Genomic DNA, 15,900 nt, shown 5'->3' with positions numbered 1-15,900 from the left:
TTTTTGTCCAAAGAATTTCACTTCTAGGATTTTGTTCAATGAGAATAGCACCATATGAAGATGCAATATAGGGATATTTATAGTACTGTTTTGTGACAGCAAAAAAACACTGGAACAACTTAAATGTACAGGACTTGAAAATAAATTTCTGTTATCTATAAAATAGACTACAGTGCAGCTGTTAAAACATAAAACAGACTATATATTGACATACAATAATGTCTACAAAATGTTTCTTTTTTTAGCTTTTCTAAGGCATTTTAGAAGTACAGAAAAGCACAAGGACAAATACAACAGAAAAGTGCAAAAGACTAATACAACAATGAACAGGCGATTGTTAAGTTCTTTTCACATCTACAAACATCAAGGTTCCCGGTGTCATCCATCCCACATCCTTCTCCTTTCCCTGCTCTGGAGGAAGCACCCTCGGGGATTCTGCGGCTGCTCAGGCCACCTTCACCCACAGGACAGAGGCCAAAGGGGAAAGCGCCAAAGGGCAAATGCTCCCAGCTTTGCAGACAGAATCCAAGAGGGTGGGTGTGACTGTGTCCCAACAAAACTTCCTTTACAGACACTGAAATCTAAATGTCATATAATTTTCACATGTCATGAATCATTATTCTCTTAAAAATGGTTCCCAACCATTTAGAAATGTAAAAACCATTCTTAGCTTACAGGCTGAACAAAAATAGGCAGCAGACCAGATTTACCTGCAGTTTCCGAAGCACTGAGAGCGGGCATCCTTTGGTGTGTTCCTTTTAATAAAAATTGCATTAAACTTTCTGTACCACGCAGATTTGTAATGCACCCAGGCTTCACACTCAATACAATTTTGTGTGTGTGTGTGAGAGAGGTACCCATGCTGAGATACACACAACTCTAACCCATTCTTTCTAACTTCGGCCCACTGTTGTATCCTGTACAATAACCATGTTATATTTTATTGATTCAGTCCTCTTACATGTGGTCATCTTGTTATTTTCTGTTTTTTCCACTACTAAAAACATGAGCATCCTTTATCCGTCTCCATCTGCACATGTAAAAGGGTTTCTCTGGGCCATGGACAAGGAAAGAGCCCATTTCTTCAGACCCCCAAAAGCTCTCAGGAGCACACCTCCAAGCCGCTGGCAAGACCAGTGCAGGGAGATCAGTGCATGGAGATGGGCGCACAGAGAGGGTGCACGGAGAGGGTGCATGGAGAGGGTGCCTGGAGAGGGTGTATGGAGAGGGTGCCTGGAGAGGGTGTATGGAGAGGGTGCACGGAGACAGGTGCACGGAGAGGGTGCATGGAGAGGGTGCCTGGGGAGGGTGTATGGAGAGAGTGCATGGAGAGGGTGTATGGAGAGGGTGCACGGAGACAGGTGCACGGAGAGGGTGCGTGGAGAGGGTGTGTGGAGATGGGCGCATGGAGAGGGTGCACGGAGAGGGTGCACGAAGAGGGTGCCTGGAGAGGGTGTATGGAGAGGGTGCATGGAGAGGGTGTATGGAGAGGGTGTATGGGGAGGGTGTATGGAGAAGGTGCACGGAGAGGGTGCATGGAGATGGGTGCATAGAGACAGGTGCATGCGGGTGGGTGCATGGAGACTAGCCAGCAGCCCTTGTTACCACAGTAAATTTTTAATTTTTTTTTTTTTAATTTTTATTGAGAAATTGTCACACATATACAGTCCATACATGGTGTACATGCAATGGATCATAAAATCATCACATAATAGTGTATTCATCGCCATGATCATTTTTAGAATATTTGCATCACTCCAGAAAAAGAAATAAAAAGAAAAACCTCATACTTGCCATACCTCTTACCCCTCTCTCGCATTGACCACTAGTACTTCAAGCTACTCAACTTATTTTAACCTTTGTTCCCTCTATTATTTATATCCATATTTTTTACTCATCTGTCCATACCCTGGATAAAAGAAGCATCAGACACAAGGCTCTCACAATCACACAGTCACACTGTAAAAGCTTTATCATTATACAGTGGTCTTCAAGAACCAAGGCTACTGGAACACAGCTCAACAGTTTTGGGTACATTCCTCCAGCCACTCCAATACACCATAAACTAAAACAGGGATATCTATATAATGCATAAGAATATCCTCCAGGAAAACCTGTCGACTCTGTTTGAAATCTCTCAGTCCTGACACCTTATTCTGTCTCATTTCTCTCTTCCTCCTTTAGGTCAAGAAGTTTTTCTCATCCCCATGATGCCAAGTCCCTGCTCATCCCGGGAGTCCTGCCCCATGTTACCAGGGAGATTTGTACTTCTGGGAGTCAGGTCTCAAGTAGGGGGGAGGGCAATGAGTTCACCTGCTGAGTTGGCTTAGACAGAGAGGCCACATCTGAGCAACAAAAGAGGTTCTCTGTGGGTGACTCTTAGGCCTAATTTTAAGTAGGCTTAGCCTGTCCTTTGCAGAAGTGAGTTTCATAGGGGTGAACGCCAGTATCAAGGGCTCGGCCTATTGATTTGATTGTCCCTGCTGCTTGTGAGACTATCAGGAATTTCCCAGATGGGGAAATTGTGTATTTTCTTCTTTCTCCCCAATTCCCCAAGGGGACAATTACTGAGGGACTTTTAGGTTTGAAATGCCACCTCCCTTCGTTTCCCTTTGCATTTCTCTGATTATTAGTGAGATCGAGCATTTTTTCATGTTTACCCGCCATTTCATTTGCAAATCGACAGTTCACATCCTTTGCTCATTTTCTCATATGGTTGTCAGTTTTACTGATTAGTTAGAATTCTTCTAATGTTCTGAGAATTGGTTCTTTTCCCACATGTATTTTGCAGATGTCTTCCCCCAATTTTTGCCCACCCTTTGACTTGCATATGGGGGCTCTGTCCATCTGGAACCTACCCTTGTGGATGCTGTGATGTGGACATCTCACCACTTCCCTTTCCTGGTGATTTGCGATTCCACTCCTGCCACAGTGGCTGCATGGCTGGCAGTGCCCAGCCTGGGCTCCCACCTGTGGTCGCCCCAATCCCCCGCTCAGTCCATTCTGCTCAGACCCTCCCTCGGATGTGCAGCCCGCAGTTTGCCCTCCACCCCCGCAGCGCTCGCCCTCCGGTGCTCGCGGCCTGCCTGTCCCCTGGTCATGTGAGTCTTCCTCACATGCTTTTCTTCCTGCTTCTGGAACATGGAGGCCCCGTAAACGTGAGCAGAATGAAAGCCACCCCCGGAGAAGTTCTGGCCGCGTGTTCGCGTGGAGAGTGCGCTGGGGCCGGTCTGGGACACAGTGTAGCCGAGACGTTCACAGGCACCCGTCCACCTGCGCCCTGAAACGGAGAGCCCGAGACTGAAGTAAAAGCCTTCCAAGGGCAGCCCGGGGACGGAGGTGGCTGCATCGAGCTGCCGTGGCCAGCCACACTCCTGCGCTCCAGGGAGACGCCCTCACGCCTCTGGCCATCCGGGCAGCTGCCCAGAGTGGCGAGCCCGCGGCCCTGGCACCCTTTTCACCGAGCCGAGAACATGGGTGACAAGCAGACTTTCCAGTCTCCCAGCCCAGCAGTGGGAGGAACTACCAGCGAAGGTTCACGTGGAGAGAGAAGGGGAGACAGGCACGGGTGGGTGACCCTGGGAGCTGTCCCCAAAGCCCAACCCTGTTCGGAGAACAACCCGCTCCCCACGAGCTCAGCCAGCCCGTTAAGCACTTCCCCTTGGGAGTTTTCTCAAACCTGCAGCAAGGGTTGTCCAGACATCTTTAATCCAGAAAGGATGAAAGAAAATCTTTAAACAAATGTCTATAATCCCTGTCATCGTCGAACTTACTCTGTAAGAGTTTTGTTTTGATTGAAACTATGTACCTGAGAACAGGGTTTGCTCCCATGAGAAACTCAAAACTGTTGTGGCCTTAGAATTCCTCTAAAAGAAACAAATCAAGGAAAACACCTGAGTTCATTTTTATGTCTCAGAAAATCAAACTTCTAAAAATATGACCCCGATATCCCAAAATCACTATTAAAAACCGTAAGTATGTAGCTTTCATACTTTTCATCTTTTTATTGCAAATTTTCAAGTATTTATGGAAAATAGTACACCAATTCATTTTTCCTTAAAATGGCCAAGAAATATTTAATGTATTTTCATATACCTGGGTTTTATGATTTGTATCATCTGTGCACACCAAACTCAAACCTGTGCACACACGGCACACACAGGTGATTTTGTCACCTGATGGCTGCCGCAGGTGAGGCAGGTGAGGTCTCAGGTGGTGGCTCCGCCCACGCGGGAATCTTCCTGTCTCACCTCTCTCCCCAAGGCCATCTGTGCACACCAAACTCAAACCTGTGTGCACACACGGCACACACAGGTGATTTTCTTGTCACCTGATGGCTGCCGCAGGTGAGGTCTGAGCATGCAGGTGAGGTCTCAGGTGGTGGCTCCGCCCATGCGGGAATCTTCCTGTCTCACCTCTCTCCCCAAGGCCTTCTCACTCACGTGACATTTCTCTTGTGAAATTTGGACAAGCTGCTGAAATTTGCAGCTTGTCTAAATGACTTCCTCAGAAACCACTTTAAGAGGTAGGGCCAAGAGCTTTATTTTTTTCTTTTCAAATTGAAATTCCTTAAGATAATTGTTTTTAAGTTGTCAAATACTGTAAAGTAGCAAAAGCTTCCAGATCGGTGGCTGCCTGAGAGGGGCTGTGAGCTAGGGGAGCCCATGAGCCTGCAGAACTCAGAGGCTCTGCCCCTCCTCTGGTTTAAGAGGCTTCTTTCCTGAAAACCATAAAACTCTTCTTTAATTTGTGTTCACAGAAGCATCCACGTGCTGAGTCCAACGACCAGAACCAAGGCAGCGATGGACCGTGTGCCGTAAGCGTAGGCACCAGGCTTGGGGAGCGGGAGGCGGCACCCCTGATCTGCAGGCCGGCTCACATGCTCTGCCAACGCCCTGATCTCTGTGACCCCGGCGCCCTGACCTCTGTGACCCCGGCGCCCTGACCTCTGTGACCTCGGCGCCCCGCTGCCTCCCGGGCACAGCCGGCTGCGGCCTCCGGCTGCGGCCTCCGGCTGCGGCCTCCTGCTGCGACTCCGAAGGGCAGCGCTCCAATGAACGAGCTTTCCTGCAGAGGCTTGAAAACCTGCCACGGTTCCTCCAAACGTCTCTCGGGAGGGCCGCAGGGGTTTTCTGGGAGAACTCGGGAATTTGGGCACCGGCAATATGTTGGTGTGGGTGATGTGTCCACTTGTCTGATGCAGCGAGAGAGGCAAGCGCTCACGGATGGAGGAATTCTCTGTCCAGAAGCACCAACACTGCCTGCCCTGCGCGCGCACTGCCCTACCCCTTCGGGTCGTCTCACTGGCTGGGCTACTTGCTTCCTCCTCCGGCCGAGCACCTCACTCCTCGCGGCCTTCCCTCTGGCCAGGCCCAGCCGCCCTCTCGCTCTTGCCTTGCTGACCGCCGGCCACACCTGGCTAGGCCCGGCTTCCTCTCTGGGATGTTACCTGGAGCTCGGAGCCCTGCAGCCACGCCGGAGCCCCTGCCAGACTCCTCCCGCACCGCTGCCCCAGCCTGGCCGCCCCCCCCACCCCATGGTCTGCCTCGTGGCACTGCGGCGCCCGCCAGCCTCGCCTTCCCAAGTGCACTGGCTCTTGGGAAGCCGGGGTCCTCCTAAAATGCAAAAGTGGTACAACCGGGCTTGCCAGCCTGACGGACCTCTCCGTTCCCAGACATGGTGGTTTTCTTTCGGCCTCTTGAATGTTCCCTCTGTTCTCTCAGCTCTAGGTTTCCTCGCAGGGACGCGGCAGCGGGACGGGGCGCACCTCGGGTGGGGTCGCCCGCGGCTGGCAGGGACTGTGACTGTCAGCACGCGGACGCTGCTGCTCGGGGCCAAGGGTTCACCGGCTCCAGGAAGCAGCGCAGACCCCGCGTTGGGGCAGGAGCAGCGTCACGGTGTAACCTGCCTCTCCGCGGCCCTCGGCGGATTTGCACTCCCGCCTTGTGGGATCTCAGGATGTCAGCTCCCGGCCAGAAGATGCTGTGGCCAAAGGGCCACCCTCCATCTGACCGCACTGCACACTTCTGAGGCCAGCCAGGCCAGGGCTGTGGGACTCGGGTCCACCTGTGGGCCACTTGCCAGCCTCAGGGGGCGTCCGGACGGAGCCCCCAAAGGACAGGCTTCAGGGCACCCCAAAATTTCATCCTGCAAAATGTGAGGGCTGCTTGTTCAAGCCTCCTGGCTTCTGAGGGGGAAGGGGAGGGAGGAGGGGGGAAGGAGGAAGAGGAGAGAGGAGGAGGACAGAGAGGAGGGAGGGAGGAGGAGGAGGAGGAGGGGTGGATGCAGGGAGGGAGGGGGGACTCCCACGGGCGGCCTGGACAGGCTCAGCACTTCCTGCACTTGACCTTGGGATGGCCAGCGGGACCTTTCAGTCCAGTCAGACTCTGTGGACACACGCTGGGGGCAGGAAATGAGCCCTGGGGGCAGCAGCTCTGAGCCGTTGCCAGCTGACACTGTGCTCGGGCCAGCGTCCACCCTTTGGACCTTGGCTGTGTTCAGCTGAGGAACCCGCAGCGCCTTTGACTTTCTAGGAGAAAGTGGGTGGCAAACCCCCCCGGGAGGGAGGGAACAGCGCTTCTCCCAGCTCAGCCTTCCTGCGTCTTTTCCTGGCATGCAAAGCTCTGGTCTCTGCAGAGGAGACCTGGGGAGAGCAGGGTGGCCCCCAGCCCAACCCCTCACCCTTCTCGGTGCTACCGAGGGCCGGTGGGAGGGGCGCCGAGGGAGGACGGGAGGGACGTAGAGGGTGGATGGGAGGAAGGCGGGCAGGAGGGGACGGGAGAGATGCAGAGGGTGAGCGGGAGGGACGCCGAAGGTGGACAGGAGGGACGCTGAGGGTGGACGGGAGGAGGGAGGGCGGGAGGACTCCGAGGGTGGACGGGAGGGACGCTGAGGGTGGGCAGGAAGAGGGCGGGCGGGAGGACTCCGAGGGTGGACAGGAGGGACGCTGAGGGTGGACGGGAGGGATGCTGAGGGTGGACAGGAGGAAGGCGGGCAGGAGGGGACGGGAGAGATGCGGAGGGTGAGCGGGAGGGACGCCGAAGGTGGACAGGAGGGACGCTGAGGGTGGACAGGAGGAGGGCGGGCGGGAGGACTCCGAGGGTGGACGGGAGGGACGCTGAGGGTGGGCAGGAAGAGGGCGGGCGGGAGGACTCCGAGGGTGGACAGGAGGAAGGCGGGCAGGAGGGGACGGGAGAGATGCGGAGGGTGAGCGGGAGGGACACCGAAAGTGGACGGGAGGGACGCTGAGGGTGGACGGGAGGGACGTAGAGGGTGGACGGGAGGAGGGCGGGCAGGAGGACTCCAAGGGTGGACGGGAGGGATGCTGAGGGTGGACGGGAGGAGGGCGGGCAGGAGGACTCCGAGGGTGGACGGGAGGGACGCTGAGGGTGGACGGGAGGAGGGCGGGCGGGAGGGATGTCTGCAGTGGTTGCGCGTGTGCCCCGGCACACTCAGCCCAAAAGGACCGTCACCACTGCCCTGAGCCCCGCGGCTGCCCCAACCCAGGGCGCACGACGGGTGTGGGGCTCCGCGGGCTCGTCCCCCCACCCCCCGCGTGGAGCTGCCCTGGGCTCAGGACTCAGGACAGCCCCCCCCCCCGACCTTAGAAAAGCCATTTCCAAACCTCCACCACCACCCGAAACTAAGGCACCCAAGGGAAGTTGAGCTTTTATCTTTCTTGTTAGTTCTCAGAAGACTTCAGTAAAGTTAATTTCATTTCGAATTTTTTGCATGTTTATTTTTAACCTTCTTTTCCTGATTATAAATATCTGTTCATTGTTTTGAAAATAAGAAAAATACACTAGAAAAAGAAAACCCCAGTTGTAATGACATTTCCCAAAGGCTAGTCCCTTGTGTGACGTTTCCCTTCTGCTTTTTTGTAAAGGTGGTAGACGCAGTTTTGAATTTAATGTTTTTCACTTAACATTAAAACAAAAATATTTGCCATCACTTCCCACGGTCATATAACATTTAACTGAACGATTATATAATGATTTACTTGACTATTCATATTTAGACTGTTTGAAAACTGTTTTGTGGTGTTATACCCCCTTTTTTCCCAAAAAAAGGATTAGAGGCAATTTTAGAAATAATTTCTGAAACATGTCCTGTGGGGCATTATAGGAAGAGAGAAGTCGGGAGAAGCGGGGAACCGCTGCTGGGAGATAAGATGTGGGCGGTTAAGAAGGGGGGGCAGGGGCAGGGGCAGGGGCCGCGGCGACGTGTGCGCGGACCGGTGCGCACCCGCCCGCGCGCGCCATCTTCGGAACTCCCGGCTGGGCCCAGAGGTGAGCAGAAGGCGGCTGGGCCAGTGGGGTGACAGCTGAGACAAACCCCAGAGGGAGCCGCCCCGCGCTGGGGAGCCGCGTCCACGGGGCGCGCGGGAGGGGCAGGGTCCTGGAAGAACCCCGTGTCCGTGCAGGGCGGCCAGGGGCCCTTTACGCGGTCGCCGCGCCCTGGAGTCCGGAGTTTCCCGCCGAGGCTTCTGCAACGTCATATTCAGACCTCGTCCGACTGTCAAGCTTCGGAGCTGAAGGTGCCGCCGCCCCGCGCTGAGGGGTTCATTCGCACACGCCCCAGTTCCCTCGCCTCACACAGCCTGAGCTCGGGGCCGTGTTAAAGACCCGCAAAGCGCCCCCCCAACCTGCGCGCAGCAGCGCCCCGGCTCGGAGAGGTGCGCGAGTCCTCACGCGCCGGGTGTCCACCCAGGGAAGGTGCCCGGGAGAAGGGGTGGGCGCCGCCGGGCCCCCCCGAGGCCGCATTCCCCCCGAAGGCTGTAGGTTTTGTTTTTATTTACACCGCGTAGGAGTCTGGCCTGGAGACGCGGGGTGCCGGGTTCCCGTGCCTTCCCTCCCGCCGCCAGCCCCGACCACTCCAGCGGCCACTTCTACGCAGACTCACTTTTGTAATCCATGCCTTGTTTTCACCAAAACAATTAAAATAAGGTTAAAGATCACTTTCACCCATGTTTGCAGATTTAGAAAAGACGCTTCACCTCGTAGGCCTTGGCGGCCACCAGGCTGGGTTAGGGTGAGGTTGGGAGGCCGGCCCGGGCCTGGGCACCAGCGCTGCGCACCCGCAGCTCACCGGCGGCCAGGCATACGCTGAGCCAAAAGCACGCCTGGCGAGCCCGGCTTCCCTGCATACCTGCCTTACATCTCCTTAGAGCCTCTCCCAGAAGAGAAATTATCTTTAATCTCTTTTAGGATTTCAGCATACAGAAACACCTTGCTTTATGCAATAAATATGTTCTGAAAAACTGTATTTTAACTGAATTTTGAAAAATTAAACATTATTTTTAAATGTTCTAAAGGTGAGTTTAAGGATGAATGAGTGCTTTTTAAGGAAATCAGTAAATTAGCTATTGTCCATCTTCCTCAAAAATCCATGCGCGTGCACGTGACGCTTAAACTGGGACGCGCTGAGCTGGGCTTTTGTCGGGTTGTCAAACTCTCACCACAACTGGAAGGTTCAGAGCTCTTTACGCAGAGCAGGTGAACTGAATGGGGTCCACGTAAATGTCAAAGTGTGTTTCTTTTCTTCGGGACCATTTCCCACTTCTCCTGGATGTGAAGGCCCCTTCCTGACGCCGACTGCTGGGGCTGCGTGGGAGGCGGCACCTCGGAGCTCCTGGAGGTGGGGGCCGCAGTGGGGGGTGCCTAGGGGCCGGGGCACGGGCGCCTGTCACAGTACCTGAGCTGATGCAGCCTGAGTGGCTGTGCGTGGGTCCAGTGGACTGCTGCGGGGGTCCCAGGGCCATCAGCCTTATGGGATGAGTCAGCACAGGCACCCAGCATGGTCAGTGGTGTGGTCACCCAGCCTGTCCACCCAGCGTGGCCACCCAATGAGGTCACTGTTGCGGTTACCCAGTGCACTCACCCAGCACAGTCACCTGGCATGGTCACCTCTGTGGTCACCCAGCCTGGCCACCCCATGCGGTCACCTGTGTGGTCACCCAGCCTGGTCACCTCGTGCAGTCACCTGTGTGGTCACCCAGCCTGGTCACCTCGTGCAGTCACCTGTGTGGTCACCCAGCCTGGCCACCCCATGCGGTCACCTGTGTTGTCACCCAGTCTGGCCACCCAATGCAGTCAGGGCTCTGCCTGGCAGGTGCTTTCTGAGGTACGAACCCTAACGGCAGCATTGACACCTAAAGAGCAGGAGACCTTGGGCCTCTTCGTTCTCACCTTCACCTGGACCCACTGGTGCAGACACTGAGCCCAGAGGCCGTCGTTCCGGGGCTCACTCTGAACTACAGTCTTCTTTTCTTTGTTTTTGAACAAGAACTGATTTCTTCCTGAGGAAGCTAGAAAAGCAAGACCGGTGACTGAAACATGGGCTCCAAGCAGCCTCCTGGTGGGCTCATGCCACCTGAAACAGAGCCCCACGCAAAGGCTCAGGTCTCGGCATTAAACCACCTTGCCAGCAGAAACCTTCCCTTCTAGACCAAACTGCCGTTTTTAATTAATTTTTTTTCTTTTTAAACAAAGGTCCTAAATGAAGGCCAGGCACGTTCTGGCCGTCTTGCCGTGCCTCCCCACCTCTTCAGTTCGCTCTTCATGGGGGTCCCACACTGAGCTGTCCGCAGCTGCGGGTGCCGAGGATCCCTGCATCAGTTAGCATATGCTGTGGCCATCCTGCTCAGAGCCTCTGCTTTGAACATCTGAAACAAGCAGATGTTTGTGAAGCTTCTGGTACTGTGAGTGCAGTTTGCCTTATCATGATTCCAAAGGGGAGGTGTTTGTTTCACTCTGCTTCCTTCTTAGTGGGAGAGATGTAATCGAGAAATCCTTATTTAACCCACAAATTGGTGTGGAAAATGTAGGAAAAAGAAGTGAATCTTGCAACAGGCTTGGAAGTGAGCACAGACATCCTGTTTAGGCTGTGAGGGTGTGAGCATCACCGAGAGGTGAACTGAGAGAGCGATCTGGAGACGCTGCTCACTGGAGCAAGAGGAAAGACAGAAGGGAGGGGAAAGACATGTTTTCTGGAGCCATTTGATTTTGCACAGAGCCGGAAAAGTCTCTGCTGTCGGCACCTCCCCCGCCACCAGATGCTCCCTGCAGCTTCATCTGCCGCACTTGAAAGGAACACAGAGTTTAACAGTGCTCAGACATTTGAAGTTCTGAGCTATTCTAAGCTTCCTCCATTTTTTGCACTTATCATGAGAAACGGTAAGAAAAAAACCCAAGCTATACTAAGGTAAAAGTAAAATAATAATTTAATGATTTTTTTTCCAAACTAAAAGTTCTTTTTTTAAGTAGTTCACCTTAAACAAACATGTGTAGAATCACAAACCAGATTCAGACACTAAGTCAGGGGCCGGTGCCCCTCGAGGCCCAGGCAGGGAGACTCTGGACAGATCCCTGTGCTCTGGGATCCAGCTGTGAGGGCAAAGGGCAGGGAGCGCCAGCGTGTCCCGAGTCTGCCCCTCAGAGCCACGGCCTTGTCAAGTGGAAAATACTCTTTCTTTTTGTGGGGCTCTGGGCAGAGAGGCCTGGAGACTGGGGGGCCCTTGGTGGGAGCTTGAGAAAACCCGAGGCACTCCAAAATTCCCACCAAGACAAAAGCTGCTTCCCCAACCTCCTGACTTCTGCGCCGTTGAAAACCCTGCTTTTTCCTTTCAGGTCTTCTCTGGATCATTTCAGTGTTGGGGGGCGGGAAGGGGAGAGAGGGTCCAGCAACCATTGCCCATCGTGGACCCCAGGGGCAGTCCCACCCCATTCCCGGGAGGAAGCAGCCCTGCCTCTGCTGCTCCACAGCTTTCCATTACCTGCAGGTTATTTCCTTATCCACAGTGGTTTGTCTATAGACCAGAAATAAGGAATAAAGTCACCGCGCACTGCAGGTGATCCGTAAGTGTTTGGTACCTGGCAGCACGACACAGAGACCCAGAGTCAGCGACGCCTTCCTTCAGACTTCCATTTTTGGCTCCACCCTCTGCCCACGAAACCGGTGCCCTCGGTGGAAGCAGCTCTGCTGGCATCTGCTGGACTTTTCCCTGTAGCCCACAATCTCGGGGAACCTGGGGCCACTGGCCATGAGCACCCACGTGGCCCGGACACCTTCCCGCCCTTTGCCGGCCTTTCCAGGAGCAAGCACAGTTCCTGGACCCACAGCAGCCCCTGCTGGCTGACATGGGAACTTCCTTTCCCAACTATTTCCATCTTGGCTCAGTGACACGGCCCTGCTCTTTGCTGGACAGGCCACGGCAGCCTTCGTTTCTCGCAAACCTCCTTGCTTCTTCTTAAACTCCTGCTCAATTACTGAGGAACATCTATATCTTTTCCCACATCTTCTCTTCACCTTGTGCCACTTATGAACCAACTACTGCAATCACAGGGATAACTGCAATACTGGATGAGTAGATCTGTCAAGCGTATCCCCGAAAGTAAAGCAGGACAGGACAGAGGTCTGAAGTATTGAGAGCGAAACCGGCCAGATACCCAGAGGCCTCCCTCACAGCCTGCACAAAAGACATCTTCTGTCCTCATCTTTCTGCATTTAAAACTGACTTTTGCTTGGCATACTTATTCTTTTCTTCTTTATTTAATTGCCAAAGTTGTTCTAGTTTGTTCCCTACTATTTCATTACAAGTATAATCCAGTTACACTAAGGGTTAAGTACATTCCTGTGGGTTGCTCTGGAAACCACAGCACAATCTCTCATCATTAGTTCTCTATGGAAAAGTAAATTCAAGGCTCCAAACTATTGTTTTAGGATGAATTTTTGGAAAATACTACCTATTTTTAATTTAACATTGGACATTTTTAGTTGGGAGTAGTCAGATTTTTAAAAAGTCATAGTTGATGTTTGTTTCTCTGTTTTTCATCCACTGAACCATGACATATGTAGTGAGAGGCTGAGTTGTGGGTTATCTGGACAGACAGTGGGCTTCCTTTGTAAAGGAACTAGATCCTGATTTTTTTTAATCTTACAGGAATGTTCTAGAAGATTATTGCATTCAATTTACATGAGTATAGATTATTTCTTGATAAAAACACATCAAAAAGGTCTAAAAATTATTTTCTTTGACTTAAACTTGAATAATACCAGCTATTTATATCTTTATTTCAAGGTCTAAGTTTAAAGTCCTTTTCAAATACAAATGATTTTGATATGGACTATTAAGATGGCATTAATTTTATGTTTAAATGATTAATTCTTGAGATTTAAGAAGTTCGTTCTCAAGGTATGTTAAGTTCTGATAAAACAACAAATTGAAGAATTTCCTTTACAAATTAACATTAAGATGCTTAATTTTTCTAGGTTCTAATAGCCCAAGGTAAAAGTAAAAGCTTAGAATGAATGGTTTGAAAAAACTATACTATTTAATAAAATGGTAAATAAGCTATCATGACCATAAGCACTTAGGCAAGAAAAACATATTTTAAAATGCTTCTATAAAATGCTTTCCTAATTTGGTCATAATTCAAGGTAGTGCTTGCATTGGACTTTTTTCTTTGAAATCATTTCCATATTCATAGAGTGAAAATTGTTTTCTCTTTACAATAAAAGATACAAATTAGTTAAAGTAATAGGTAACTATCACCCCTCCAAATTTTTCAAAATTCTGTAAAAATGGATATTTTACATATTTTCTAAGTGCACACTGATGTATAATAAAAAATTCAAGGAAATCAAGAATGATGTCACAAAGTTGTGTGGAACAAATGGTATTTTAAATTATTATTCATAAAAGAACAGTATCTATGTTGATACATTCACATTTCTCTGAAAAAAAGGATATTTGTTTTCTGCAAGTGTATACTTTTTGAATTCATAAAGTTTTGGTGGTACAAATTAAAACATTCTATGCTAATGTTTTTAAAAGCATTAAGTTTAAATTATTTTCTCAGGACCTAAAGAGAAAACACCAGAGAAAACATAGCCATCCTGAATTGTTTAAAATGTATTTTCCCTTTAATTAAATAAGAAACATCTGTCTAGGGATTTTGGAAATGAATGTAATCCATCCACACTCTGCCGGTACTAGTTTGCATCCAGTGTCCAATATTTTGAAAGAAAATTCTTTCTTCCTGTAAAGAATTATACAGCAACATGGAGTAGTCTGGGGCGGCAGCAGCTGAGCCTTGCCGCGGAGTTGGGCACTGGAGAGAGCGAGCAGCTGACTCTTCCCAGATCTGTCCTTGAGAACCAACCAAACTCTCTCCACGATCACTGAGTGCAACACGTACTTCTCCAAAGCATCCGCTCGCCCTGAAGGTGTTCGTCTCAGATGGTAAGGATACAGAAGTGACTAGGATTCATCAAATATTTGAGGTCAAGACACTGTTCCATCTGGAGGGTTCCCTAAACATTCTCCTCACCTTCGCTCAGGCTTGTGAAAGTTGATTTCTCTAGGGACCTGCACAGCACGCTGGCACATCAGCCAGGCCAAATGAGCACAAAGGATGTGGGAGGGTGATTGCAGGACGGGTCTGGGTCTTTGAAGCCAGGGCTCGCCATTCAGAACGACAGCGATCACTTACTGGTGTTATCAAAAGGGCACTTACTGGTGTTATCAAATGGGCACTTACTGGTGTTATCAAACGGGATCTGCCTGCACTGGGTGGACGCATCGGCTGGCCAAGGGCAGTAGTAGACCGCTCCTCCTTCCACGATGTCCGGCTGGCTGGTGTTGGCCTTGGGTGCCCCCACCAACACACTCACTCTGCAGAAGGATTGGAGAAATCACCCCCTCTGCATCATAAAAGGGGGAGGATGAAACACTGTCTTGGAAGAGGCACGTACTCTGAAGAGTGAGGGGCAAGAAAGTTTTCCTGATGGGGATTCTGCCAAACTGGATTTCCTCTTGGGAACCTCTGGGCATCAGAAAGCTGGTTTGGAAAGGGAGAGGGTATTGTCCTAACTCTGCTAGGCTGTGCGATGAGGGAAAAGAATAAAGGAAAGGACTAAGCCCCGCGACCCTAAGTCGCGGCTGCGTGTGAACACGCCCTGCTGTCCTCGCTGTCCCGTCCCCCCTCTCGTTTTGGTGGCGCCTGTGTACAGGGAACTGCCCGAGCTGTGCATAACCGACGCCCGCAGTGTGTGTCTCTCTGGAAAGGAGCGGGGTCGGGCGCCGGCAGCGGCTCGCAGTGGGCGCTGGGCGGCCCCGGGGCTGCGGGCGGAGCGCGGGGGACGGCCCCGAGCCTCAGTCATCGCCCCGCGCCCGCCGCCGGCGCACCCAGACCCGGGGCAACTTACGTGTGGGCGTCAGGTCCGTGGAAGTCCACCGCGTAGCCAAAGTAGCTGCCCACCGGGCCGCTGTACACCGTGGGCTGCTCCACGTCCAAGTTGAACCCCCGGGCGGCGGGGGGCCGCAGCGCCCCCAGGGCGGCCGCGAGGAGCCAGAGCTGCAGCGCCCGGCACGGCCCCGGCCGGCAGCGGGCCCCGTAAGACATCGCCTCGGCGCAGCCGGCGCGCCCCGGAACCCGGCGGTCAAACTGCGGGCCGGCCACGGACGCCCCAAGGCTGGCGTCCAGCTCGGTGCGCGCGGCAGGTCCCGGGTGCCAGTCCGGGGCTCAGCCGCGCGTCCCTGCGCTCCGCTGCCGCCTCGTCCCCGCCCGCTCCGGACCTGGCCCTGGGCCCGCGCTCGACCCTCCGCCCCCGGCGGGCGGGGCCAGCCGCTCGCGGCACCTCCCAGCGGCGACTTCTGGCCTGCGCCCCGCGCCCTGCGCACCGCCCTCGGCAACTCCCCTCGCCCCCTCCCCCAGCCCAGCGTGCGCCCCTCCCCTCGTCGGCTCCCCTGTCCACTCCCCTTGTCCCCACCCCTCGCCCCTCCCCTCGTCCCCTCCCCACGCCCGGCTCCCATGTCCCCTCCCCTCGCCCTGCCCCTCGCCCCGCCCCCGCCCCCCAGACCATGCGAGCGCTGGGACAGGGTCCTGTTTAGGAGGCCAG

General features: G+C 53.0%; 1 protein-coding gene across 2 annotated transcripts in view; it reads right to left on the bottom strand.

Moving 5' to 3' along the window:
• ITGA8 (integrin subunit alpha 8) overlaps positions 1–15,514 on the bottom strand; it is a 184,166-nt gene extending 168,652 nt beyond the window's left edge. Inside the window, exons 1-2 of one of the 2 annotated variants that reach the window (XM_077155080.1) lie at positions 15,208–15,514; positions 14,541–14,674 (exon numbers count right to left, since the gene is read on the bottom strand). In XM_077155080.1, coding sequence (XP_077011195.1) covers positions 14,541–14,674; positions 15,208–15,404 — 331 coding nt within the window. In that variant the 5' untranslated portion in view covers positions 15,405–15,514. The remainder of the gene's footprint in view (positions 1–14,540; positions 14,675–15,207) is intronic. The other variant, XM_077155091.1, reaches the window with a different exon arrangement.
• Positions 15,515–15,900: the final 386 nt, after the last annotated feature.

This window comes from Tamandua tetradactyla, chromosome 1, assembly GCF_023851605.1.
Source record: "Tamandua tetradactyla isolate mTamTet1 chromosome 1, mTamTet1.pri, whole genome shotgun sequence".
In the NCBI taxonomy this organism is placed as follows: Eukaryota; Metazoa; Chordata; class Mammalia; order Pilosa; family Myrmecophagidae; genus Tamandua; species Tamandua tetradactyla.
Note: the sequence above shows the minus strand (reverse complement) of the source record. Positions and strands in the feature narration are given on the sequence as shown.